Source organism: Emys orbicularis, chromosome 7 (assembly GCF_028017835.1).
Source record: "Emys orbicularis isolate rEmyOrb1 chromosome 7, rEmyOrb1.hap1, whole genome shotgun sequence".
In the NCBI taxonomy this organism is placed as follows: domain Eukaryota; kingdom Metazoa; phylum Chordata; order Testudines; family Emydidae; genus Emys; species Emys orbicularis.
In genome coordinates, this window is record NC_088689.1 from 122,958,535 (window position 1) to 122,978,335 (window position 19,801).

At 43.2% G+C, this 19,801-nt stretch overlaps 1 protein-coding gene across 1 annotated transcript; it reads right to left on the reverse strand.

Moving 5' to 3' along the window:
* Positions 1-4,050: 4,050 nt before the first annotated feature.
* On the reverse strand, positions 4,051-19,515 carry ARL6IP5 (ADP ribosylation factor like GTPase 6 interacting protein 5). Its single transcript, XM_065407160.1, has 3 exons — positions 19,309-19,515; positions 6,402-6,619; positions 4,051-6,006 (listed from the first exon to the last, which is right to left on the reverse strand). Exons 1-3 carry the CDS (start codon positions 19,482-19,484, stop codon positions 5,834-5,836), a joined length of 567 nt encoding a protein of 188 aa, XP_065263232.1. The 5' UTR covers positions 19,485-19,515; the 3' UTR covers positions 4,051-5,833.
* Between the last annotated feature and the right edge of the window lie 286 nt (positions 19,516-19,801).

Consider the following 19,801-nt stretch of genomic DNA (forward strand, 5'->3'; position numbering starts at 1 on the left):
CTATTGTGACTTTCCTTCTTTACACACACAACTTTCTTTTTTCACACTGCTGTATGCCACTGCTTTTTTTATTAAGTACACATGTGATTTCTATCTACACAACTTATATTTTCAGTCCAGAAATTATTTTCGTTTTTAGACTGAGGAAACAAACAAACAAAAGAGCAAAAATGCCCTGTCTAGGAGAGAGCACAGTGTGCATTTCTTCCAAAACAAACTGCAGTAGTTCTGAGAACAAAATGGCTGCCATCTCTGCAAACAGGCAGAGTTCTTAGAAACTTAAAGGCACAGTACACAAGAAAAAAAAGAAAGTCATAACAGTTTCAAACTTCATACTCCATAGAATGTGTTCTGGCAAGTATTCTATCTGGTTAGCATTTAAAACATGAAGCCATGAGCTGTTTTGGGAGCTGTGTGATCATTATTCCCCTGGCAGATTCTCTCTGTCCTTGCTATAACCCTGAACTGTTTTGCCACCCGCATGCTTCAGACCACACATTGCAGTCACCTTCTGAGAATAGAACTGGACTGTTTCAGATGTCCCTCAATACTACTGATGAACTGGCCAGAGTTGCTGCTACTGAGTATTGTTGGGCCCTTGCCCTTTTCCCTCTGCTTGGGTCTCAAACTGCCTGCCAGTTTGAGGAAGGAACTGAATGTCTCGCTTGTATGGCGATGGCAGTGCAGAGCTCTAGCTGGAGGTAACGGCACTTGCCCATCCTTGCACCAGTTAATGGTTTTGAAATATTCTGATGGGGAAAAATGCTTTAAATGGTCAAAGTGACAAGCCTTGATTCTGTACCATCCAAACCCAGCCCAAGCACCCACAGAATGTGCCCAGGAAAGGAGAGGTTATTTCTGGTGTTGGGGAAAGTCTCTATCCCAAAGCGTGTGAAATCCTCCTCAGTTCCTCTTATCTTTAATGAATCTCTTTTCTGGATGCTTTCCCTTTGCTACCAGGCATGCTGTTGTCTTCCCCCTACTTCAGTCTGTTCGTACCAGTCTATCCCCTCACACTGCTTGATTCCTATCTGCCAACTCTCCTTTTGCTCCCCACAAAACTTCACTCCACGCAAACCAGCCTCACCAAGTCCATTAATGGCCTACTCTGCGTCTAATAGCTAAGACACAAGGCTGTGTCTTGCTCTTTTTTCCCTTCTTGGTCTGCCTATTACTGCTGCTCAGTTCCTTCTCTTCTTGTCTGAATGTCCTTGGCCATCCCAATAATCTGACCTCTTCTTTCTGCAGCTCCTTTGGTTGCGCCTCATCCTTCCCTTCTCACTCAATATGATCACCAAGGCTCTAAAAAATCTTCTGCCAGCCAGCTCGCATTTCTCTTACACGATCAATGCTTCCTTCCCAAACCTCTTTTCTCCCACTCACAGCTTCATATCCTACTGCTCCCACATAGGGAACAGTTGCCTTCTTCATGCCAATCAACCCTCTCCTTTCAAATCCACCCTTCCACCTTTGTTCACGTCCCCTCCCTGTACCTTAACTGAGCTGCTGTCTGATTCCCTTTAAGGCTCTTTGAGGGTGGGGGACATGCATGCAGGGAACTTGATTTACTGTTTGTAAGGTACTGTATGAATTTACAGCACACTAAGGAATTTTTTAAACTATGATTCAACATTGCTTGTGCAAATGTTGAGAGGAAAACATAGTTTTACTGTATTTCTCATGTACAGCTGTCAAATGAAGAGAATAACCTAGGTGGGATGTGCCAGTGTTGTAGTCTCTCTCTTTCAATTGAAAGACTAGCAGAAAAAGAAGCATGGTCAGGCAGAGGTGGGAAGAGCCAAAGCAGCTTTGAGCCACTCTTATTCAGCCCCATTCCCAGAGGCGATTCAGGACTCACCCTAAACTGAGCAGCTTTTCAAGGGTCCGTCTGGAGGGAAGCGTGTGCCTTGACCATAACTCCTAGTGCTTAGGTATCGTTGCCAGCCAGAGAGGGTGTGAGGGATGGCAGAGCTGGTGGAGTGACCCTATGCCATCAGCCGATCCCTACATGAAGGGAATGCTCCCAGAGCCCGTTAAGCTGATTTTATGGCTGATCATTCTAGTGAATCAGACCCATAATGGTCATGTAAAATTTTCAGTGCGCTCCTACTGTCTACACTGTGTAGTAACAAAGAGGGGGAAGCAAATGAGCGATAGGAGCCGCTCTGCACTCTCACAACCGGGAAGGGTGTCTAAGTGTTTGGAAGAAAATATGGCAACCCCATCCCTTCCTCTGAGGGAAGGCAAAGCAAGCAAAAGCCCATCACTACTTTATGTATAATCATAGGTGGGACCATATGCTAATATGGCACACAGACCACACTCAGGCAGGAACTGGCAGCATAGATGAAAGATGCAGAAGGGAACTATATGGAGAAGAGACTGGAACATGCTATTCTCAGTGGCATCAGCACAACCCTTGCCTGTGATTGCAAGACAGTTCAGAGGGTGTGTGGCTAAAGGAAAGGTAGGTGGAGTCTAGGAAAGTGCCACACAAAAATGGTGCCTTCTGAAAAGGCACAAAGGCTGTTCAGAGCCATCAGATCCTACTGTAAGAGAGAGATGGGATCTTTTCCTACTGCACATTCCTCACCCCTTCAGAAAGAATGCAAAAGCAAACACCAGGAGGCATACAGCACTACCCCCATTCAAGCCCTGCTCCACTGGAGGACTGGTTTGTTTCAGCGTAGGGACTCACTTACCATTAAAGTTTATCCAGACTGGACTGAGCCTCATGGTATGAAGATCATCTAGTAGCACCTTGTAGGTTTCTGTAGTTAGTGTGGTCATGTCTGGTGTCATGCCAGTCACAGGGTTCAGGTCTGAATGGTGGTTTTGGGGATGCGTATCACATCACCATCCTTTTTCTTCAATGAGTTACATCCATTACCACATCTACTACTTGTTGTCTCCTACCTCAACCCTAATGAGATTGCACTACTTTTTCCACCACTTATACCTCTGCGGACTCCTTATTTTCAATAGGGTTGGAAAAAGGGAACTGAGCTTATCTCCCACACTTTTCTGATAGCCACTTATAGTTCCTGCCAACCATATTTGGGTGGGGTATAGCTTCTTCTAAAAATCCAACAATGCATGCCCCACTCTTGCCTTGTGTCCTCCTTTAAGGGCCTAATGGCTTCTGCTAAGGCCAGAAATAGAATCAAACTTTGATAAGGGGTTGCTCTAGGCTTTGTGCCCCACCCCCTACAAAACCCAGTAGCAGATATTAACTGGAATTATTGTTATTGTAAAGGTACAGCCTGTTATCTTGTATAGGAAGGTGTCCCCATTTGCTTCAATTTCCTTTGAGGACATAGCAGTTTACCTCTTTCTCTATTGCAGAAGCTTTTGTTCAGACGACAAAAAAAAAAAAAAAATCAAATCAGGCTTCCCCCCTCTGACACAGAGTACTGATTTACTCCCACTTGGTTTGGAGTTTTGCGGAGGGTTTTTTGTTGTTTAAGTTGAGAGGTGAAGGCAGAAATCTTCTACTTTAGATGTGGCTTGAAGGGAGAATTTTAGTTTGGTGGGGCTAGAAACTGAAAATTATTCACAGAAGGTAGCTGTGTTCTGGTAACTGGTCTGTACATGCACTTTGGAGTTTTTGTGCAATTTGGCACGCTACAAAGCTGGGTTTTCTTTGTTTGTTAAACCAAATTTTCCAGTGTTCAGATGTCTGACTTTAAAAAACAAACAACAAAAAACCCAAACCCTACCCCGCCCAGTTTGGTAAGCATACCATTTTTCAAAGTAGTCCAAGAAGCAGCCCTCCCTACCCTCCTCCACCCAGAAAACCACTCACCCAAAAGGATACAGATATCCAATGACTCACTATGGCATGTTCCAAATCCATTCCCTTTCTAAAAGGAAAGAAGACCCACAGTGCATTGTGTTGTGCTTTTGTTATATGTAAAGTAGTGACCATAGTTCAAAAAACAAAAAAGTTTGTCACTTAAGCTGCATCGTGTTATTGTAGAGTAGTGTGATCTTGATTAAAGCTCACTTTTCTGCATTAGGATTAGTTTAAAAAGAAATAAATGCACTCAGTTTTATCAATTGTTAAAGTTTATTCTTCATAACTCATTTTTAAAATTCTACAGTGTAACCATATATTCATGAAGTCATAGGCTAGTATCTCTTCTGTAAGTGTAGCAAGAACTACTCATCAAAAGCTAAGACAAGGTACTACAATAAAGGAGCAGGGCATTGCTTCTTACCCTGGAATATACACGTAAAGACAAACTTCCAATAAATACTGATCACTCTGGAACATTTGCATGGAATGAGGTGTTCAGACTCCTAAACAATTCATTTTGAAGAGACACCGTATGTGTGCACACGCACATGTCTATATACATGAACTTTGAAGAGGTTTTTGGGTATCTGCTATACCTGCCATGTAAATCAAGTCAGTTACAGATAAATACTTCATAAAAAGGAGGAGAGATGCAAGAGTGCTAGTTACACACTATGTTAATCTGCATACGTTTTTCCATGCATATGGTTTAGGTAGCACAGACTGCAGTCAAGCTGAAGTTTACTGAAGAGATTTGTAACAAGAGCTCTTGAAAGTAATTGCTTACATGAATTTGGAAATGGTTCTAAGAATATGCAATTTATTGTTTTTATTTATAAGTCTGAAATCTAGTCTTATTTCCCCTGAACAGAGCCACAAGTGGAATAAGTTAGCAAAATGTATGTTTTAGCCAGTGTCGTCTTTAAACTGGAAGAGAGTCAGACCACAATTTGGACAATGAGGCAAGTCCTAAAATCTCAAGTGACAGTTTTGTTTTTCAAAAAACAGAACTCCAAATAAGAGAGTGTCCTAGCTATTCTTACAGTCCAGTTTTGTTTTTTTAAGCATAAAAAAAAAAAAAAAGAAATCAACCACAAAACCCCACACCTTATAAGTGTGAAATCGTGGCTCTCTTGAAGTCAATGGCAAAACAAAAAACAAAACAAAAAACAAAAAACAAAAAACCACCCAACTTCCATGGACTTCAAGAGAGCCACGATTTCACAGAGACATTTAAGGCTCATAATAACCTTCAGAGACACATGTGCCTCTCCTATGGAATTCAGTCGAATTTGCATAGGTGTATTGCGGGCAGAGCTGGACAAGGGTGCTATATAGTTTACATATGTTGCCCATTTAGACTTTGATCTCCTGCTATAAGAAAATATTACATTTTGTGAACAGACTAGGAGTGTGTGAAGTGACTTGTGCGCTCTAGTCAATGTATTCTTTCCATTTGCTACTTCAGATAAGATGGCTTGAATATAACCCACTTGAAAAGGTAAGTTAAGATGACACCCCCCTAGAGGGTCTTTTAGGGAAGTCGGGGGAGGGGGAGGAAATGAAAAAAAAAAAAAAAAAAAGTATTGGCAGAGCATTCAGCCAATCCTGACTTTGACAGATTTTTGTCTGGTGACATTGTTAGCCAACCAGTAGAGCACTAAACAGTCCCCCCACCCCATACCATCCCTCTAATGAAGTGCATTATAAATACTTAGACATGACACTGGCTACCAAGAACAGGTTCAGAGGCTGCAATTCATGTTTGTTTCTCCCCCACCTCCCCTGCCAGAAAACAAGTGCTTTAAACCATTACACACATATGCACTAACAGGAAGACATTTTATCATATTATAGAAAGGTGACTCTCTCCTCCCCAGTCTTAGAGGAGCCCTGAATAACTTTGTATACCTGTATCTTGCCATTGTCAATCTGTACAGTACGTGCATCTCACAGACAAATTGAAAGCAAGCTTTGACAAGAGTAAATAGCAACTAAATTCCTGCAACAGATAAGAGCCATATTATGTGCCCCTTATTCCTTCACTTTAGCGATGTAATCAGCCAGTTTGTTGATGTTCTCTTCCTGCTGATCAAGGGCATCAAGTACTATGCCCATAGGGGTCTTCTTCAAACCTATTACTTCCATTTTATTCTCCAGCTTGTTCTTTATGCTCCGAAGCCTCAGAGACGCATGGATAAATATCACTAAGAACAGAAATACATGTTTGTTAACTGACATGCCCCCATTTAATACCTAGCTCTTTAGTGCCCCTCATCTGGCACTTTGAAGGACTCTGTAAATGAGCTGACATCCAAAAGTAGGAAGTCTAACACGTATGTACTGATATGGTCTGCTTAAGAAAACAAGTAAGTATATGTCCTACCTCCAATATAGTTTATTGTTCTTAAAAGGAAAACTATAGATTCCTTCAAGTTTCACTTGCTAGCAGCCTTGAAAGTCAGTTGTAGAAGATTTGTTTTGGGACAATTTTTAAAACCTCAAATTTCATATATTAAGTGAAGCCAAATGTTAATTCAGAGTGAAGAGACTTGAGCTTTTAGTTCTAGCCCTGGGAAGTGGGGAGAAAAGCTATACTTACACAGTAGAGGAAATGTTATCCCAAATATGAACACCATGACACCTCCAAAATAGGATATCAAGAAGTAACTAGACAGCAGGATGGCTACCACAAACACAGTTGGGTACTGCTTCTTGAACTTGCGAAGGATGTCTTTGTTGTGTGATGCCCACACAAAACCTGTGAACACCAGCACTACTACGGTGCCACCAAGGATCATGTTCAGTGGGCTCAGAAATCTAGGGAGAAAGGGAAGGAAAAGTGTTTGAGCAACATCTTCATTTTATAACATAGGAGTTACACATTCAATTTGAGTGTCTCACTATTACACGAGTAGGAAGATAGAGACAGTTGACAAGGCTTATGCTTCAGTGCCTCAAAACCCTTATCAGCCAGCTTCTGGCATTCACATGTCGTGCTTTGTTAGCCACAACGTTGTCATGCAGAGACCGTAAGCCACTGGTAAGTGAAGCACTGAATTAGTATTGTTCTCATGTGTATTTACACACACTATTCTCCCCTGCCCTGGTTTTTGGAGGAGTTCAGTACTCATGAAAGCAAGGAACTCACATCTGGCTAAAGAGTCCTGACAGGAATCACCCTCAGCACATTTAAACACGACCACCCATTTCACTCCTGGGCCTTTCCTGAGCAGCATCTGACAGTCATGCCAGATTGTATGATGGCCTGGTGCTGGTCTTCTCCATTTGTGGCTTAAAACTGGATCTAACCTAGTCTTCAGGAGGTGAGAACGCTAGTGATTACCCACTGTACTGCCTTGAGCTTCAGATAAGGTTCGGGCCAGGATGTTTCATTTACATTTCCCCCCCCACTATATTCTGCAGAATGGTACTTTAGAATACAAATAGAAATCAAATCTTCAGAAATAGTAAATGTAAGAGAGAAGAGATGCAGAGATATCACACGAGTCAAAAATCAGGACAGTCTGTATCCCTATGTAGGGCACTTACTTTCATCAGCGTGACAGGTGCAAACTGCAGGTAGAAGGTGTGTCTCAGGGTCAGAAGGAACTAGGGTCTAGGACAGAGTTGATGGACCTATGCTCCATGAGCCATTTATACTTTTGGCCTTCACCACATCCCCTGGGAATGAGTTCCACAGGTTGGCTGTGCATTGCGTGAAGAAGAAGTACTTCCTTGTGTTTGTTTTAAGCCCATCGTTAAGAACAGTTCTGTTCTTATGACCAAGATGATCCCGATTTGCCACTGTCAAAGGGGGTTCGACCCTACTATAGGGATTCCAGTATTTCAGGCTATAGTTCATCTCAGACATAACCAGATGCAACACTAAAGCTAAGTGAGCTGCTCACACTTACATCAGCAGTAAGCTTGGCTCATCCCCTTGGACCACTGCTGTAGCATATGGTAGCATTTATAGTCTGTCCTTAACATCCAACAAAAACGAAGAGCCGTTTCATACACATTATCTAGTTACACTGGCAGCATTTGTATCCACTACTCTGACACAGGGTTCTGTAGGAAAGGGGAAAACTAATCACTTTTGTTTGAAACAACTCGCCTCCAGTTTCCTCTGTAGATCAGCTGTCCCAACAAGGATGGGACAACTGGATTGAAAATAAAAACCCAAGTTAGCTACCCACCTGCTCCGGTTATTCATGTCTGAGCTCCAGCATGGCACACAGGAACTCTGATAGGGCAGGCCTGTTTGCAATATTTGAGTCATTTGTCTTGCAGTCAGCCACAGACTATATTTAGTTTAAAACAGTCTCTTAAGCTTCCAGGCTGGAAAAAGTGACCAGCGTTACTCCAGGCAGAAGTTATTTTAAATCTGTGCTCTGCTGCAGCAGGATTTCTGATCGGACTACACTAGTAATGCTAATATATGTTTCAGAACCACAGTGCTTGTATTTTTTTTTAATTTTTTTTTTTTTTTTTTTTAAGTCTAAATACACTTCCTTTCCCCCTCCACCAGGGGAATTAACCTTGTTAACTCCTATTAAACAGAGCAGGTCATTTCTCATAGTTCGCCAGTAGCCTGTCACTAGATTTGGGTGCAGAAGATAGAGCCTTGTCCCTAGTTAAACATTTGTAGCAAAGTTGATATATTCCACTTCAACATTCACAGGCTTTTATTTATTTTTCCACTTTAGGAGTTGGGGGTTTGTATAAATCACTTCTGCCCAAACATTAAATGGAAGAATATTTTTCTCCCTATTGACAGGTAGTTCATACCAAATCTCTACTTTAAAAAACATGTCAAGTTGTATTCTAGGGAGTTTGTACAGTTGAACTTCCTCAGCTACAGAGGCACAGCTGCCAGTGATCCCACAAGACAGCTTTCCCAAGGAAAGAGTTAATCTGAAGTACATGCTTTCTGAAGTGGGATGAATTGCAAAGAGTACAAAGAAGCTGTGAGTGTAAGTATCAAATGAGATCATTCCGAACCACATAAAGGCAGATTAGTAGTAATGCTGTCCAAAGAACATGAATATTCATGTTGTGAGCCATGTGGTTCAGATTCCCCAACACTACTGAATTCAATTTGGATGTTCTGTTTTATGCCATTGTCCCCTATAACATCACTGAAAGCCATTTGCATTATGCAGTACTGCTTCCTGCTCCCAAGTGCTACAACAGGATCATGCTCACAAGAAATAAAGGCCATCAGAGAGAAGGAGTCAAATGGTGGCATATTTCACAAAGGCTGCATTCTGCTACCTGAGCGCGTAAATCAGACTTGTGATCACTTTCTAAATATCTGCTATATTTAATGCACACCCTGATTTAAGCAAGGATGGAACAAATGATCAGGACAATCCTAGTTTTCCAGGTAGAATATTTTGCCTCTGAACTTGTGAACAGTTAGGTTTTCACCTTAGTCCAAAATATCAGAGTAAGTGACGGAGGGTCCTGTTACAGATCGTGTATGCAAACAGAGTGCAGTGGAACTGCAGTTAAACCTAGGTATTGAGTTTTGGAGCATAGGTTTGAGTTCTTTGCAGCATTTATCCAATACCAGTGATTGGTTAATATGTATTCTTTGAGATTACTTCCTCCCAACCCAAAGTAGAATAATTAGTTAAGTAGATTGTGAACTTCAGAATTGCTTTCCGAAGGGCCAGATTTTTCTCTTTTACATCATTGTAAACCGAAGCATCTCCTCTGATGTCAGGGCTATCTAAGAAAATCATCAGAATCTGTCTCCGGGATGAGCTACACCTGTCTGTCTGTCGAATGGAAGCAGCATGCTAGAGGAGTATCACACCCTAACACTCACTTGCGCAGCCCATGCGCTGCTGAATGCTAGGGAGTGAATTAGGGCCCAGTACAGCAGTTCATTGTTAAGGTAACGAGAGAGAGAGAGACACACACACACACTAGAGCACCCAGTATTGCATGCTTTTGTGCTTGTATCTAAGAATAGGAGTTATATTGACCCACATGCAATCTCTTAAAACTGTGTCCTGGAAGTTCCCCTTCAACAGCACAGTAAGTACCGTTGTGGCCTTGCTTATATCTGAGCACAGTCTGATAGTGACTTCCCAGCCCTCATGTTTGAAGCCTAGATTGAAGTCTTTCAAAACTTGTAAGGAGATACTTATCTAGTCTCTGCATCTCATCACTTTCTAAATACCGTTCTCCTTCAGAGGTTTATTAGGCATCTGATAGGACAGCAGCACTGTGGCAATGAGTTTTAGGTTGCTCAGACAGCTTGAACAACAAAAGCTTGGGAAGAAGGCAACAACTAATTTCTCTGTGGGAAACAAGAACTAAGTCAGGAATAATAGTGTCAAGAGGAAGCATAAAGAGCCCAGAACCAACAGCATGCCAAGTGGATGCTGTATTGCTTTCTGGGATGAAGGAGGAGTGAGCCAGAGGTCTCGGTCCGGCAGAGAATGGAACAAATCAGTAGGGAAAAGCCAGCCATCTAGAGATGGAATTTCTCTGTAGTCTCATGATTACAGCAAGTACCCCTCTGCCTCCTTTCTGAGACACCATTTGCTTTCATGCAAAGGTACAGTAAGACAATGCAAGAAAAAGGTCCATTCCCAGATCGGTTAATATTTGTGCCGTCAGGCTGGTAGGCCTGATTGGGTGAAGGGCAAGGAAGGAAGTCAAGCACTATTCCGAGGGAGCACCGGGGGGGGCTCTGTCTGCCTCTCAGAACTTGCTGGATTACTATGAAGCGTGGCCTTATTGAATCCAGACCTATAGGTGGAAAGTTTGTAGTTACAGTGGTGTTGGAGGAGCTGCCCAGCTACTTGCAGCTCCTCCAAGACACATCTGACCAGTGAGATGATGTTAAGAGGAGGTACTGAGTTGTTGAAATCTGAATTCTAAGACAGATGGCTTGCAGTTACCATCACAGGCTACAGGTTAGGTTTTCCTAAGGCTACACATATAATCCAAGGTCTGTTTATATTTTAGAGACACCATGCTACCTCTCATCTTGGTAGCACATTTTCCATAATGGCCTGGTCGAGGGTGTGAATCAACATACAAAAAAAGTGAAGGTGATGAGTTGCATGGAGAGGGGATAGCCCAGCTGGCTCGTTTTTCAGCAGCTAAGAATTCAAATAGTCCTTTTGTACGAAGAGCTGGCACTAGGCATAAGCAGATTAAGCAATTGCTTAGGGCCCCCCCATTAATTATTAGTATGTGTTGGGGGGCAAAAATATTCCTGCTGACAGCCCCCAATGGGCTAGCACCAGCACGGTTTGTAAATGAAGGATGGCAGACAGTGCTCCAGTGAGTTTGCTCTTTTACATGACTCTAGGCAGAGGACAGTTCAAGAGGTGGCACTCTGTCAAGCTATTAAAGTAGGGATGCTTTAAGAACAGAGCTAGATTGAGCCTGTGCTTTATTTAGCAGCTGTCACATCTGTCAGCTTGTTTTGCTTTGCATGTGACCTTACTTCAGGAAAGTCTCTATTAAAACACTGGCAGAACCTTTGTTTCTTATTGTGTAGCAGAGCTTTTTGCTGACTGCCTCGTGACTGACTAGGCTCACCCTCAACACAATATATTCATTTAGAGGGAATACATATCAAAGATATGCACCCTTTCTCTAGAGGCCCAAGAAAGTTATGCCGGAGTTCCCCCCCACGCCCACATTCCAGTAAATGAGCAGGCATAGTGTTGCTTTACTCACTTATAAGTTATTTCAAGAGAGCACAGATCAAATTCTGCCCTCAGTTACATCTATGCAATCTCACTGAAGCCAGTACAGTTTGCATAGGTTTAACTGATGGCAGAATTTAGTCCTGTACATTTAAGCAAGTGGGACTGCCAGGTGTTCGACTGGAACGCCCGGTCAAAAAAGGGACCCTGGCAGCTCGTCCTTAAAAGTCCAGTCGACAGCGCAGCAGGGCCGGCAGGCTCCCTGCCTGCCTTGACTCCACGTGGCTCCCAGAAGCAGCGGCATGTACCCCCTCTGGCTCCTTAGGTGTAGGGGCAGCTAGGGGTCTCCATGAGCTGCCCCTGCCCCAAGCACCGGCTCTGCAGCTCCCATTGGCAGGAACCGCAGCTAATGGGAACTGCAGGGGTGGCGCCTGAGGCTGGGGCAGCATGCGGCTGCTTGAGGTAAGCGCTGCCCAGAGCCTGCACCCCTAGCCTCCCTTCCCCCCCCAACCCGCTGCCCCAGCCCTGATCTCCCTCCTGAAAAGAAGAGAAGAGGAGAATGCAGGTAAAAATCACAACGTGAGGCTGTAGGTAAGCAGACTATTAAGCCATATCAGAACAGAGAGGTAAGGTGGGTGAGGTAATATCTTTTCTTGGACCAGCTTCTGTTGGTGAGCAAGACATGTTTTCAAGCTACACAGAGCTCTTTGTTGGGTCTGGGAATTTGGGAAATGTACTAAGATGAAAACAAATATTCTAACTTCTTATGCTAAAGTATGTGCTGTTTGATCTTGTATTTAGCTGTGACACTTAATACATTTCTCAGATCTGACGAAGAGCTCTATGTAGCTGGAAAACTTGTCTCTCACACAAACAGAAGCTGGTCCACTAAAAAAAGATATTACCTTACCCACCTTCTCTAATATCCTGGAACCCACACAGCTACTACAACAGAACAGACAGCTGTTGACTTACACTGCAGATGGGGGGCTCTGGAATCCCCAGCTCATTTTACACTACCAAATTTTATAACAATTTTTACATGGTGTGAAGGCTCTAGTAGCTAAAATTTAAGTCTTTGATGTGCATGACAAAGGAGTTCCAAAATACTGTGCAAGTTTAACTGAATACGCAGTGATTTGACTTTTACTAAAGCAGCATCAGTAAGGCATAGAAACCTATTAGGCAAGATTTCTTTCTCCTGCCAGAGTGGGAGTCTCCCACTAGGATGCAGGGATGATCTAGGTCAGGGGTCGGCAACCTTTCAGAAGTCTTCATTTATTCACTCAAATTTAAGGTTTTGAGTGCCAGTAATACATTTTAACGTTTTTAAGAGTCTTTCTACAAGTCTATAATAGATTACATACAACAATAGTTTATGCAAGTAAATAGGGTTTTAAAATGTTTAAGAAGCTTCATTTAAAAATTAAATTAAAATGCAGAGCTCACCGGACTGGTGGCCAGGACCCGGGCAGTGAGAGTGCCACTGAAAATCAGCTCGCGTGCTGCCTTTGGCATGCGTGCCATAGGTTGCCTACCCCTGGTCTAGGTATATTTGGTTCTCCCTCAGCGCACAGGGATGGAAGAAATGACCTCTTTGGAGGTCCCTTCCCAGCCCTATATTTCTATGACTCTGATCAGAATAAAACTAACACCGTACAATCTTCATGATAGGACAGATCTATAGTTGAATGTTTAAGAAGATATTTTTAGATCTTTGGGGGGGGGGGGTTAGGTGCTGTACAAACAGACCAAAAAACAATGGGGCCCTGTAACTCCTGCTGAAATACAAATTAATAACAAAGGCACAAAGGACAGTTAAGCACCCAATTCCTATTGATTTTTGGAGCCCTAATCAGATATTAAATATCTTAGAATAGCTACAAGGCTTCAGTGGGAGAGAGATTCTTAATATGGAGCTATATTGCTGTGTAAGTCCAGCCTTGAAAAAAAATCAAGTTACTGTATACAATGTGTTTTAACACAAAGCAGCACAGCACTGTGATTCATTCCCACTGGCACTTTTATTGTATACGTAAGCAACTACAATAGCCAAGAAATGTTAGCTTCTAGTTGCTGGATTCACAGTTTTCTACTTAGTCCTGGGGGGGCCTCACACATGAAGGATTCCCCCCGCCCCCCCCCCGCCCCATGCAGTGTTGTTGTAGCCATGTTGGTCCCAGGATTTTTCTTTTTAAATGTCACACAGGAAGTGTGCACATAATAGGCTGATTACTTAGTGGCCTTTATACTTTGCCATCTGGGACTACTACACAGAGGGATAGCTTTTATGGGGTAAGATTAGTGTTCATATGGTATAGTACCATATGAAGGTTCTCTATTCAACTAGGGGGAAGCTATACAGAGGTAATATTGCAATTTTACACTGTGTGCTCAGCATAAGGGATACAATAGATGCAGCTCCTTATCCCAGGTAGAGGTATCCTGTACTTACTTGAGGTTTCAGAGTGGTAGCCGTGTTAGTCGGTATCAGCAAAAACAACAAGGAGTCCTTGTGGCACCTTAGAGACTAACAAATTTATTTGGGCATAAGCTTTCGTGGGCTATAACCCACTTCATCAGATGCATGGAGTGAAAAATAAAGTAGGAAGGTATAAATATACAGCACATGAAAAGATGGGAGTTGCCTTACCAAGTGGTAACGAGGCCAATTCAATCAGGGTGAATGTGGCCCATTCCCAACAGTTGACAAGTTGGAGTGTAAAAAGCAAGAGTGTCCTGTGGCACCTTTAAGACTAACAGATTCTATTGGAGCTTATGCTCCAATTCAAGGAGTGAATATCAACAGAGGGAAAATTACTTTTTGTCGTCACCCAGCCACTCCCAGTCTTTATTTAGGCCTAATTTGATGGTGTCCAGTTTGCAAATTAATTCCAGTTCTGCAGTTTCTTGTTGAAGTCTGTGTTTGAAGTTTTTTTGTTGAAGAATGGCCACTTAAGTCTGTTATTGAGTGTCCAGGGAGATTGAAGTGCTCTCCTACTGGTTTTTGAATGTTACAATTCTTGATGTCTGATTTGTGTCCATTTAGTCTTTTGCGTAGAGACTGTCCAGTTTGGCCAATGTACATGGCAGAGGGGCATTGCTGGCACATGACATATATAACATTGGTAGATGTGCAGGTGAACGAGCCCCTTATGGTGTGGCTGATGTGGTTAGTTCCTATGATGGTGTCCCTTGAATAGATATGTGGGCAGAGTTGGCAACGGGGTTTGTTTCAGGGATTGGTTCCTTGGTTAGTGTTTCTGTTGTGTGGTGTGTAGTTGCTGGGGAGTATTTGCTTCAGGTAGTGGGTGTGTCTGTAAGCAAGGACTGGCCTGTCTCCCAAGGTCTGACACTGAGGGATCGTCCTCTAGGATAGGTTGTAGATCCCTGATGATGTGCTGGAGAAGTTTTAGTAGGGGGCTGTAGGTGAGGGCTAATGGCATTCTGTTACTTTCTTGTTGGGCCCGTCCTGTAGTAGGTGGCTTCTGGCTCTGTCAATCGGTTTCTTCACTTGCCCAGATGGGTATTGTAGTTTTAAGAATGCTTGATAGAGATCCTGTAGGTGTTTGTCTCTGTCTGAGGGATTGGAGCAAATGCCGTTGTATCTTAGGGCTTGGCTTGTATGCCCAAATAAATTTGTTAGTCTCGAAGGTGCCACAAGGACTCCTCATTGTTTTCACTTCAGGCTGGAAATCCAATGAGTTTCCATCTTATTGTCAGATTCAATTTACAACCATAAAAAGAGAAAGAGAGGGTTTTTATGGTTTTACTAGCAATGTGTAAGATATTAGGAATTGCGTAATGCTGATCATGTTGCCCAACACCATCATGACCACAACTGCCAAATTATTCCAGTATAGAGTGTAGAAATCATACAGCCCAGGGTTACAGACACACCCAGCTTGAATGAGATTAGTTAGGCTACTCTAAAACAGAGTTGACCATGGGGCAAATTTAGCCCTGTTGAGTGTAAGAATTTGGCACACTGCAATGGACTTTTTGCAGAATCCTGTTACTGCGGCCTTATAAAAGCTCTTGTGCAAGTTAAACCTCATCTTCAACAGGGTTTTCTAGAAGATGTAGAGCCATGATACAGCACTGGATTGCTGCCCAGTGAACAGTTAAGCATGGAGAATTTAGACAAATGACTAAGTTATGATTTATCAGCAGAGCTTTCTTTAGTTTTCCCACTCAGTGCACTCAGTATTTGAATTGAATTGGTGAAGTCAGCCACAATATGTGCCACATTAAAAAGGGCTGCTTTATGTAATGCACACCCAGAAGTATGGACTTTTGTTTTCCCATTAGGACTTGTTCTTTGCTAAAATGAGAGAGTTTTCCTATTCCATTCAATGGTGGCAGGATCAGCACTCCTAGTATGCAAAGTCTTCACACAGTATGGCACATAACTCAGGAGCAAGATCTCAGACTCCAAATGTGCCTTATCCTGGTGTTTTCACTTCAGGAATTATTTTTGAAAACTAAAACATCAGAACAGTTAATGTTATGGATCTGTCCACCATGCCTGCTGGGGTTTTTATTGGCAGATTCAACACACACACAGCTGGAAGAAGTGGGTAATATTTTTCCCGCCCTCAGTTACAGGTAGATAATCCTTATTCTAGAACAGGGATTCTCAAACTGGGGATCGGGACCCCTCTGGGGATCATGAGGTTATTACATGGGGGGGGGGTCACAAGCCATCAATCTCCACCCCAAATCCCGCTTTGACTCCAGCATTTATAATGGTGTTAAATATATAAAAAAAGTGTTTTTAATTTATAAGGGGGTGGGGGGGGGGTGAGAGAAACGCACTCAGAAACTTGCTATGTGAAAGGGGTCACCAGTACAAAAGTTTGAGAGCCACTGTTCTAGATTGAGGATTTGAGTATTGTATATCTGGTAGGGAAATGATTGAGGAGACCAAACAGGTTCAAGTTGTGGTGGCAACAACAGTTTTATAGTGCTTTTGAGATCCTTGGCTGAAAAGTACATTATGACTAATGGGTTATCTGCCTTTCAGAACTGAACATTAGCTAGCAACCTGAGGTAAAGAACTAACACCTGGCCAAGACACAAAGTTGCACTGATTTACCCAACAGTGAGACATCGCACTAGTCTAAACTAAAACTACTTGTCTATTCTAGACATGCAAGAATGCTGACAGTTAAGGGCAGACTAAAGTGATGTAAGCCAGTGCAACTTGTGTGTTTAAAGCAGCACCAAGTAGCCTGCTCAAGGTGACAGAGCTGGGAAAACAACCCAGGAGTCCTGCCTACCAGTTCCATGTTCTAATCATTTGGCCATACAACACCCCTATACTCCCAGTTACCAGCAGCCTTCAAGCTTAGAGCAGGTAGAAGAAAAAGATATTTTATTCCATGCTGCCAGTTCCATAGCTAGTATGCAAAGTAAAAATATCACCCACTTATGAAGACTACTTCACCTCTCAAAGTTCATTGATGCCAATTGAAAAAGTGTGTTGTTGACTTTCAGGGGGCTTCAGATTAGGCCATATGTGTTAATGGCCTCAAGAAGTCTGACTGGATGTAGGTTCTTTGCTTTAGCAAGTTTTCATACTGGTTTAATGTTTTAAAATGAACTATCTGGCATCTTTACAACATGCTATATAAACAAGATGGTGCCCTGGCTCATAGGCTTAAAGACAGACCTGATTCAGAGAAAACACAATTCACTATTTAAGTTCTCTGGATTCAGATAAGTGTTGCTACTTTACCTGCCTGGACATAATTGCAAATGGTTTGGTTGGTAGATTAAGAGGCCCCCCACCCCCATTATCACTACTTTCTGCATCTGCTTCTAAAACACCTTAACTCAAATCTTACAGCAATACTCTAGAGCAGTGGTTCCCAAACTTTAACCACCTGTGAACCCCTTTCACTAAAATGTCAAGTCTCATGAACCCCCTCCTAAAAATGAATATTTCCAGGGATTTTCTCCCTGACTTGAGTATAAATTATAAAAGCAGTGATCTTGGAAATATAAAATTTGTTTTATTACATTATTTATTATTAATTATTATTATTATTAATCAATCATTGCAGTATTTTTATTACATTATGAAAACGGCAACACTTCCAAGATCTCACTTTCGTAGATTGTATCACTTTGAATAAGCCTGTTATACGACAAGGCTCTTATGTTTCATCAAAGAGTATCAGATGTGAAACAGCATGAAGGTATTTAAGAAGCCAACTCAAAAAGTTCCTCCTACACAAGCATTCAGGTCTTGAAGAGTCCAGGCAAACACCACATATTATAACAAAGCCTAAACTTGTTTTTAAAATTATTATGAAGAACAATACTAGCTGCCTATTTAATTTTAAAAACAGCAAAAAATATCCACCTCCCTTTCCATTTCTTATAAGGAGTCTTGAAGTTTTAATCTCCTCAGTATGATAGATATGCTTGCTTTGATCTGCTTAGCTCTTGGAAGTCCAGGGGCTCCGGGCTGCTGGCCCTGTGGTGCCTGGAGTCTCTAAGGACAGCTATGTCCGCCATTAGGGAATTTTTTCCTGAGAACCCTCTATAACATTTCACAAACCCCTGTTTGGGAACCACTGCTCTAGAGGGAGCCACACCAGATCCCCATTAGAAAGGGGTTAAATTTTTAGTCTCCATACATTCTCCAGGAGCAGAAGCGCTCTATGGTGCAGTTGTGCTCAGAGAGTACACCAATACCCAAATGAGACCCCATGTGCAAAACAATCCTGCTCTTATCATTGGACTTCCGGCACTGATTGCTTCAGGGACTGATCCTGCTCCCCCTCAACAGACCTGGAGCCCTATCCTGACCTCAGACACAACAGACGCAATACCATGACTGAACAAAATTGGTCCCCTGCAGTTTATGAAAACACACACACAAAACCCATCAATAGCCAACCATGCACCCCTTTCACTTTCTAAATTCTAACTTGCCGGATTCTGCCCTATGGCTGGTAAACCTTTAAGCAGAAAGCACATCACTGCAGAGGAAGTGGTTTTATTTTTAAAAAGAAAAGCAGAGTTATGAAGAAAACACCACATCCAGTTCATAAAGTCAGTGTTGTTGTTTAAGACTGAGCAAGACATTAAATTTTTTGATTGGATGTTAAGCTTTAAACTATAGGACTCCAAAACAAGCACACACACACAAACATATACACACACATGCATGCAAACAACAGCAAACAGAGAAAGAGGGAGATTGGGGGGGGGGGGGGGGAGGAGCTGTTTTAGGACTCCTACTACACAACTGTGCTTTCTAAAGGAAGCCACACCAGCAAACCTTCCACTGAGTCACACCCTTTTTTTTTTTTTTTTGGCCAACTATACCAGATGAATAGAACCAACTCTTCTGGTTTAAATTCAGAAACCAAGTTATGTTTGCTGCCTCCCTTAATACAGCCAAGTTCTTGCACAGTCCATTTAGCCTACGCTGCTTATGCAGCTGTAGGCCTAACGGATACTAAAGAACAACAACTGCTGTGACTTGTGCTGCGGCCTGATAACTGTGCGGCCTCCACGGTACAAGAACAGAGCTAGAAGCGCTGCGTGGGTGACACATTGACACGGCCATCAATGTCCTGATCCTAAATCCCACTTTATAACCGCGTCTGCGCCACGCCACAGCCCAGGAAAAAGTTGCCTCGCTCATCTCCAGGACACAGCAACCGGCCTGCCGAACTGAACCCCAGCCCTTGCAAGTCGCGGGTGCAGGAGCCCAAACCCTGAGCTCCCCTCCTGGCAGCGCAGATAGGAGAAGGAGGGGGCGCCCCTTTTGCTACCGACCCCTCCTGCGCAGGAGAGGGGCAGACTCACCCCACGATGGAGATGACCACGGCCGCCAGCAGCAGGTAATTGGTCTGGTAATAGAGCAGGTTGCTGACCACCCGGTTGTTCCATTTGGACACGTCTTTGAAATCCGGCCAGGCGAAGCGCTCGAAGCCGGGGAAGAAGTCGTCCCAGGCTCTCCGGGGTGCTAGTTGCACATCCATCGCTCTCCCATCCGGCTCCGTGCGCTGCGCCGCGGCGCATCAGCTGGGCAGGGTTCAAGAGCTCCCGGCAGCGAATCAGCGCAGCCGGCTGGCTCAGCTGTGCGGGGAGCGACCCCGCGCCGGCCAGGCAAAGCAGCGGTAGGAGGGGTTTATTTTCCTCCTCCTTGCCTCCACTTCCTCCCCTGTGGTATACAGTGGGTGGGTGGCTGGGGCAATGTGAACGAGACGCGATGTGGCAAGCACACGAGAGCGGTGTTTTAAATGCCACCTTTTCAACAAGGATTCTTCCCCTCGGGGTCTTGTTGTTGTTGTTGCAA